The sequence below is a fragment of the Nerophis lumbriciformis genome, linkage group LG36, assembly GCF_033978685.3.
Source record: "Nerophis lumbriciformis linkage group LG36, RoL_Nlum_v2.1, whole genome shotgun sequence".
In the NCBI taxonomy this organism is placed as follows: Eukaryota; Metazoa; Chordata; class Actinopteri; order Syngnathiformes; family Syngnathidae; genus Nerophis; species Nerophis lumbriciformis.
The window spans coordinates 12,440,950-12,450,000 of record NC_084583.2 but is presented as its reverse complement, the minus strand read 5'-3'; the positions used below and the strand labels follow the sequence as shown (position 1 = coordinate 12,450,000).

Here is a 9,051-nt window from a genome sequence, read left to right as displayed (position 1 = left end):
CACCCAAATTCTTAGAAGTACGGTTGAGAGTGTCCTTTCCAGCTCGATCACAGTCTGGTATGGAAACTGCACTGCCAAGGACAGGAAGGCACTCCAGCGAGTGATTAAAACTGCTCAGTACATATCAGGAGCAGCCTTCCCCTCACTATAGGACATGTACTCTACCAGGACCACAACACAACATCACAACATCAGGCAGGAGACTACGGTCCATCCAGACCCACACCTCCCGCCACCTGAACAGTTTTTTTCCCCTCGACCATCAGGCACATGAACAATAACTCCTACCAGTAGCTCCTTTGAATTCCTTCTAAGTCTATAACAAGATCTGATAGCTCAGTTACAGCTCTTGTTATTACCAAATCTGTGTTTTATGTTGCATGATTGCAGCAAGAAAAATTCCTAGTTTGTGAACCCGTTCTCAAACAATGGCAATAAAACGATTCTGATTCTGATAAAGGACAGTACACACCCCCAGCACAGTCTCTTCAGCCTCCTACCATCAGGCAGACGATACAGGAGCCTGAAATCCAGGACTACGAGACTGACAAACAGTTTCTATGTCATGTCTGTGTGATGATGTTTTTGTTTTGGTCATATTCGGTTTTGTTTTTGGACTTTTTGTGCACTGTTGTTTTGTCACCATAGCAACCATTAGTTTTCACCTGTCACGTCACGCACCTGTTTCACGTTTTGAGTCACGCACCTGTTTTTGTTAATCATGTCTATAGTATTTAAGTTCATTGTTTTCAGTTTGTCGTTCTGACGACATCCCGCATTTATGCTTCTGCACACTCTCCACACCCATACCCCTGTCACACTCTGTTTACCTCTGCGTACTTCATGCCCTGTCCAAGTAAGGTTTTTCGATTCATGCCACAGTTAGCGACTTTTGTTCATGTCCTTAGTTTTTTGCCCACGTGCAAGTATTGGTTTCATTTGTCAAGTTTGTACTTCCGCCTTGTGCGCACCTTTAGTTTGTTCTTTTTGTTATAGTAAAATTAAATATGTCTTCACCTTCACGCCATGTCTGGTCCAAATGTTAATTTGCACCACGGGAGAACAAACCACGCCACAGTCCAAGTCCTGACAGATGAAACCAATACTTGCACGTGGGCAAAAAACTAAGGACATGAACAAAAGTCGCTAACTGTGGCATGAATCGAAGAAACTTACTTGGACAGGGCATGAGGTACGCAGAGGTAAACAGAGTGTGACAGGGGTATGGGTGTGGAGAGTGTGCAGAAGCATAAATGCGGGATGTCGTCAGAACGACAAACTGAAAACAATGAACTTAAATACTATGGACATGATTAACGAAAACAGGTGCGTGACGTGACAGGTGAAAACTAATGGTTGCTATGGTGACAAAACAAAAGTGCACAAAAAGTCCAAAAACAAAACCGAATATGACCAAAACAAAAACATCATCACACAGACATGACATTCTACCCACAGGCCATCAGGCTTGTGAATGCTAACTTGTGAACGCTAGCCCCCCAACCCCTGTTTTACTTGTATCTTTTTGAACAAAAGACAGCTACCATGACCACCCCCGAACTGTGAACCATCACTGTAGACACTTTTCACCTTTGATCACTACAGACACTTTAACTGCTGCTGTGACCAAAGGTCACCTCCATATTTATACTGTTGACTGTCAATCAGAATGTGCAATAATGTTATGTTACTTACTGTGCCTTGTATATATATATATATATATATATATATATATATATATATATATATATATATATATATATATATATATTTTTTTTTTTTTTATTATTTTTTTTAGCTAAGTACCGTATGACTTGTTGAAGGGTGGACTAGCAAAGTAAGATTTTCATTGTACGGCAAACTGTTTGTTTAACTGTGCATATGACAATAAATAATCTTGAATCTTGAATCAAGGACATAGAACTCACCTTATCCGTGTTAGGTAAAGTCTGAGTCCTGGTAAAGGTGTCGCCTCCATTAATACTGATCAATTCAGCATCTACAGATGGAAGGGATGCCGGGAAAACCACAACATCACTCTTAAGTGTGTCTGAGCTGAAACACACGTCATACTGCTGAGTAGCTTTGGAGTAAGACCAGCTCCCGTCAGGATGGGTGGTGATCATGGGGGCGCCGTACCTGCCGAAAGTGCCGTCTGTCTGTCTGTGGCATCTGACGGCTATTAAAGTGATGAGGCTGAGCAGAAAAATGAGTGACACGGCCACAATGGCGATGAGCAGGTACAAGTGTAAGTCCGAGAAGTTCTCCTCCTTTATGGGCACATGTCTGAACTGAGTGTGGATCTCAGCTGTGCTTTCAAGCACCACCACATCAATAGACACAGTAGCTGACAGGGAGGCTTCTCCATGATCACACACCGACACCACCAAGGGGTGACTTTTCAGGTCATTGTCACTCATTCTCCTCTTGGTGCGAATCTCCCCGGTGCTGGTTCCGATCCGGAATAGATTGTTGTTGCCTTTGGGCTCAGATAGGTGATAGGAGAGCAGTGCATTGTATCCAGAGTCCGCGTCTACAGCCCTGATCTTTGCCACAAAGTATCCCGATTCAGCAGAGTAAGGGATGCTCTCACTGTTAACGGAGCTATGCTCAGAATATGGCGCCAGAATGGTGGGACTGTTGTCGTTCTCATCCAGGATAAACACATTTACTGTCACGTTGCTGCTGAGTGGAGGAACACCAGAGTCCGTGGCCTGAACTGTAAACCGGAACGTCTTTAACTTCTCATAGTCAAACGACTGCAAACTGACTAAATCTCCACTCTCTGAGTTGATGTTAATATTTAATCTCACAACATCCTCTTTGAGATTGTTAGCATTCATTATTGAAAATGATATTTTCGCATTTTCGCCCACATCTGGGTCGACTGCGCTCATGGTGTACACAACCGCCCCAGTAGGACTGTTCTCTTTCACAAATATACTAATAACAGGTTCTCCAAAGCGGGGCGCATTATCATTAATATCAGAAACATGTACAGTAATTACATTTATACTGGAGAGGGAAGGGACGCCTTCATCCGACGCAGTTATTGTAATATTATATTTAGAAACGTGCTCTCTGTCCAAAACTCCATCTACCACAAGCGAATAATGATTCTTGTAGGTGTTTTTGATTTTGAAAGGGACAGACTCAATTATTTTAACGTTAACGACGCCATTTTTTCCTCCGTCATCGTCTTTCACCGTTAAAAGTCCCACCATTGTGTCGAGAGGCGCATCCTCCCTGACCACGTTGACCAATGATGTCACTGATATCGCGGGTGGATGATCATTAATGTCGATGATTTCGACTAGTACTTTACAATGTGATGCTCTCGGACTTGAGCCTTTGTCTTTTGCTTGTACTCTGATTTCTACAGCATTGTTTTTCTCGTGATCTACTTCACCGTTTACTGTTATTTCACCTGTCAGAGGATCGATAGCAAAATGTTCGACATCATCATCACTGTTGTGTTTAATGAAAGAATACACAATTTCTCCGTTAAGACCCTCGTCTAAATCGTGGGCATGCACAGACAAGACGCTTGTCCCGGTTGGCGCGTTTTCCGTTACGGTGGCTTTGTACAACACTTTGTCAAATATTGGAATATTATCGTTAACATCTTGTACATTAATTGTGACCTCTAAGGTGCCTGTTTTAGCAGGTTTCCCTCCATCCAGAGCCGTTAATGTGAGTTTTATCACCGATTGTTTCTCCCGGTCTAAAGGTTTTTGCAGCACCATTTCAGCAGACATAGATTGCTCTCCGACATTTTGCACATCCAATGAAAAATGCTCATTTTGACTCAATTTGTAGTTTTTGACTGTATGGATGCCAACATCTGCGTCGAAAGCTTTTGCCAGTGAAAATCTTTCTCCAGGATATGCCGACTCAGACACATTAAGAACAATCCCAGGTAGTCGAAAAGAGGGTGCGTTGTCATTTATATCCACAATTTTAACCTCAAATCGATAGAGATTCAGCGGCGCGTTTGCAATGGCTTCCACCTCCAAAGAGCACTTCACACGGCGAGAGCACAGCTCCTCTCGATCAATCCTGTCCTTCACCACAAGTATTCCCGTTTTAGCATTCACCTCCAGATACCTGGCATTCGGCCCCGTTATTTGCAAACCTCTCAATTCCAAATCAAGTCCATCCAGGTGCAAGTCTTTGGCCAAATTCCCCACAGTGAAACCGGGATTCGACTCCTCCGTCACGGTATAGACAATCTGTGCAGACGCCACACTCCATATGTGAAACAAAGGCAAGGAATAGTACATCCAAAGACGAGAATTGTCCTCCAGTTTCATTATTTCCCGGATTATTAGACAGATAGAACCAAAATGTTTGATTCCACATGCAGAAACATTTTAAAGCATCAGAATCAGAGCACGGAATGAGGTGTTTTTTGTCAACCGGACAAAGAATCACGCCCCATCTCCCAATATGGACATAAGGAAAAAACGTCTGAATTGTACACGATCTGTGAGCCGAGTGCGACATCTACTGGTAAAAATTATGTACATTTTTTGCGATGCCAAATTGACACTAACAAAACCAAAATCCACATTTATCACTAAAAATCGCAGTACCGGTCTTACATACAATATGTACTTTATCATATATCCAATTTGCAACATTTCACTGCCAGCACAGTCAAGGAAATATACATTTTAAGTATGTTTTGGGGGGCTGTGAAACGTCATGTGCCTACTGAGAAATACATTATTGTACTTTTCTGAATCACATATGTCATACTTGCCAACCCTCCCAAATTTTCCGGGAGACTCCCGAAATTCAGCGCCTCTCCCGAAAACCTCCCGGGACAAATATTCTCCCGAAAATCTCCCGATTTTCAGCCGGAGCTGGAGGCCGCGCCCCCTCCAGCTCCATGCGGACCTGAGTGAGGACAGCCTTTTTTCACAACGGGAGGACAACAGGGTGACAAGAAATAAATCATCCAGACGAGAGATAAATTGTATTATTATGTTTATCTTACCTAAAAATAAATATATTTATTAATTTAAAAAAATAAATAAATACATTTTTACTGTATTTTGCTAAAAACATCAAAATTAATTGTATTTTTATTTGTATTTTTTCTGACTCCTTATTACATCCAGGCATTAGAATTTTACATTAAAATAAACATATTTGAAATAATTAATATTAAATTATCATAATAATTCATTTAAAATGACCATATTTAATTATTAAAATAATTGCTTGTTTATCAACAACTTTAGCATTTTATTCATTACATTTTGAAGCTCTCAGAAGCCAAGTTATGTTATATTCCTTAAGATTTATTTATGGAAGTTTGAAGTATCAATTATCTAAACACAGTTTTGTTTCCATATTTTCAGGATGTAGATATATATATATATATATATATATATATATATATATATATATATATATGAAATACTTGACTTGGTGAATTCTAGCTGTCAATATACTCCTCCCCTCTTAACCACGCACCCAACCACGCCCTGCCCCACCCCCGACCACGCCCCCACCCCCCACCTCCCGAAATCGGAGGTCTCAAGGTTGGCAAGTATGACATATGTTGTCTCCTCATTTGTTAAAGTACCAATGATTGTCACACACACACTAGGTGTGGTGAAATTAACCTCTGCATTTGACCCATTCCCTTGTTCACCCCCTGGGAGGGTAGGGGAGCAGTGAGCAGCAGCAGTGGCCACGCCCGGGAATCATTTTGGTGATTTAACCCCCAATTAATGGGTCCCATTTTATAGTTTTTAGTATGACTCGGCCAAGAGGTTGAACTACAAAAGTTAAAATTTTCCTGAGCCTCTACTACGGTTGTGCTAGCCTGCTAGCGCCTGATGTCCATTTGAGTCAGCAATCCTTGCCTCCATTGCTGAAAATAAACTACCCTTTTTACAAGTATCGTTATCACGAGAAATATACCTGAACATGCATCACACCTATAAGCTATGCTAACCGCTAAGCTAGAGCTGTTAAAAGTAAACAAAGGTGTGTGGACAGTAACAAGTACAGTATCAGCACAGTCAAAATTACAGTGATTAGATAGAATTTTTTTCAGATCATGAAACATTTTGTCATGTTTGTTATTGTTTACAAACTTGGGAAGTAAGTCGCTGGAAACAGGAGGACTCTAAGGGCAAAAAACCAATAGTTGTAAATAATTTAAATATATACATTATATTGTCACATTGCCAACATATGATTTTGTCTAATTATAAGTATGTTACAACATCATTGATCTTGACAATTTAAAGTATTGCCATTAGTATGACTAATACTGTCCCTGTAACTACTTGGTATTGGATCGATACCCACATTTGTCGTATCGTCCAAAATTAATGTAAACTATCCAAACAACAGAAGAATAAGTGCTTATTACATTTTGCAGAATTGTAAATGAAACCCTTTTACAAGAAAAAGTAACCAGCTATGAACAGTAAATTAACAAGTATATGATAATAACAGTTTTGAGAAAATGACACGCCCAGAGATTATGCATTCTGTTACCGCGTATGTCAGCAGCCAAATCAGGGCTTTTGTGGTCCATTTTGAAATGGTTATATTATTATGTACATACCAAAAAATATATTGTTATAGATGTTGCCATCTAAGGCCATATTACCCGTCCCGATACCCTAAGCCTCTATAGCAGGGGTGTCAAACTCAAATACAGAGTGGGCCAACATTTAAAACTTAACAAAGCCTCGACCAAGGTTGAACAAATTAACCTTTTAATAGGGACTCAAACAAGTTTTGCATTAAATATTGAACAAGCAAGGCTTATATAACTTTATAGTGACATGCAAAATCGAGTTTCAAATAATAATAATAATAATTAAAAAATATCAATGGCATATCAAATACAATTTAGATAAAAATTGAATGCCTCTTTTCTATTTGCAGCCTTCTGAGGTACATATCAACATTAACTTTTTCCACAGGCTAATAAATTTGAAAATAAAATAATGAATAAACCAACCATTCAGGACTTTAAACTGCTCAGTTTGCAACACACTGATCTAATCTGATGTGCCCAAGCCATCTTTTCTTGGATACTAGTTCATTAATGTCGGGGCTCAGGCTTTGAGCTGAGGCAACCTTCATTATCGGACGAAGTTCATCAGTCATTATTTCTCGTATTCCACAGTCTTGGCGGCGTGCCTTACAGGCACTGCTTTTAACGTCCTCTACGAGCTGACGTCATGTCCGCTTTTCATCCCTTCTAACAACAAGCCCGCCCAGTCACAAGATATGAGCGGCTCCTGTACGCACACACACACGTAAATGCAACACATACTTCATCAACAGCGATACAGTTTACACTGAGAGTGGCCGTATAAGCAACTTTAACATTGTTAGAAATATACGCCACACTGTGAATTCACACCAAACAAGACAAAACACATTTTGGGAGAACATCCGCACCGTAACACAACATAAACACAACAGAACAAATACCCAGAACCCTTTGCAGCACTAACTCTTCCGGGACGCTACAATATACACACTCCCCGCCCCCCTCCCCGCCCCCCCACACACACACCTTGTAGCGTACCGGAAGAGTTAGTGCTGCAAATGGTTCTGGGTATTTGTTCTGTTGTGTTTATGTTGTGCTACTGTGCGGATGTTCTCCCAAAATGAAGCGACTGGGATGAGAATCAGCACCTCCAAGTCCGAGTCCATGGTTCTCGCCCGGAAAAGGGTGGAGTGCCATCTCCGGGTTGGGGAGGAGACCCTGCCCCAAGTGGAGGAGTTCAAGTACCTCGGAGTCTTGTTCACGAGTGAGGGAAGAGTGGATCGTGAGATCGACAGGCGGATCGGTGCGGCATCTTCAGTAATGCGGACGCTGTATCGATCCGTTGTGGTGAAGAAGGAGCTGAGCCGGAAGGCAAAGCTCTCAATTTACCGGTCGATCTACGTTCCCATCCTCACCTATGGTCATGAGCTTTGGGTTATGACCGAAAGGACAAGATCACGGGTACCAGCGGCCGAAATGAGTTTCCTCCGCCGGGTGGCAGGGCTCTCCCTTAGAGATAGGGTGAGAAGCACTGTCATCCGCGGGGAGCTCAAAGTAAAGCCGCTGCTCCTCCACATCGAGAGGAGCCAGATGAGGTGGTTCGGGCATCTGGTCAAGATGCCACCCGATCGCCTCCCTCGGGAGGTGTTTAGGGCACGTCCGACCAGTAGGAGGCCACGGGGAAGACCCAGGACACGTTGGGAAGATTATGTCTCCCGGCTGGCCTGGGAACGCCTCGGGATCCCCCGGGAAGAGCTGGACGAAGTGGCTGGGGAGAGGGAAGTCTGGGCTTCCCTGCTTAGGCTGCTGCCCCCGCGACCCGACCTCGGATAAGCGGAAGAAGATGGATGGATGGATGGATGGATGTTCTCCCAAAATGTCTTTGTCATTCTTGTTTGGTGTGGATTCACAGTGTGGCGTATATTTCTAACAATGTTAAAGTTGTTTATACTGGCACCCTCAGTGTAACCTGTATCGCTGAAGATCAAGTATGCATTGCATTCACTTCTGTGAATGGGGACGTTACAATTATCGAGAGGGGCAATGAAATTTGGAAGTCTCCCGAGAGGTTTGGCAAATATGAGAATTAGTGATGTACCGCGTCACCGCCACTGTATATGATTGGCGGGCCAGCTCTAGTGTTAATTTGATATCGCCTCACGGGCCAAGTGAAATTACACAAATTTGCGGGCCAGAGTTTGACATCCATGCTCTGTAGTGTCTTTTGTATCATTCTAATACAGTAATCCAGTAACAACAATTCAAGAACTTAGAGACCAATCCACATAACATGGCACACAGCAACATATACTATAACACATCGCAATCATACCATATGTGCAAAGGGGAAGCCTGTGAAAATAGTGTTTTTACCTTGTCATTGTTAAGTAAAGTCTGAGTCCTGGTAAAGGTGTCTCCTCCGTTAATACTGATCAGTTCAGCATCTACAGGTGGATAGGGTGCGGGGAAAACCACTACATCACTCTTGAGCGTGTCTGAGCTGAAACACACGTCATACT

At 42.2% G+C, this 9,051-nt stretch overlaps 1 protein-coding gene across 14 annotated transcripts in view; it reads right to left on the bottom strand.

Annotated features, from left to right (window-relative positions):
• The window catches only part of LOC133576895 (protocadherin alpha-C2-like), a 194,096-nt gene that overhangs the window by 64,229 nt on the left and 120,816 nt on the right, over positions 1-9,051 (bottom strand). Inside the window, exon 1 of one of the 14 annotated variants that reach the window (XM_061930278.2) lies at positions 1,929-4,818. The exons of the other annotated variants lie outside the window; for them this stretch is intronic. Within the exon in view, the coding sequence (XP_061786262.1) occupies positions 1,929-4,313 (2,385 nt within the window). The 5' untranslated portion in view covers positions 4,314-4,818. Of the gene's footprint in view, positions 1-1,928; positions 4,819-9,051 lie in introns of those variants that run through there. 14 annotated transcript variants of the gene reach the window in all.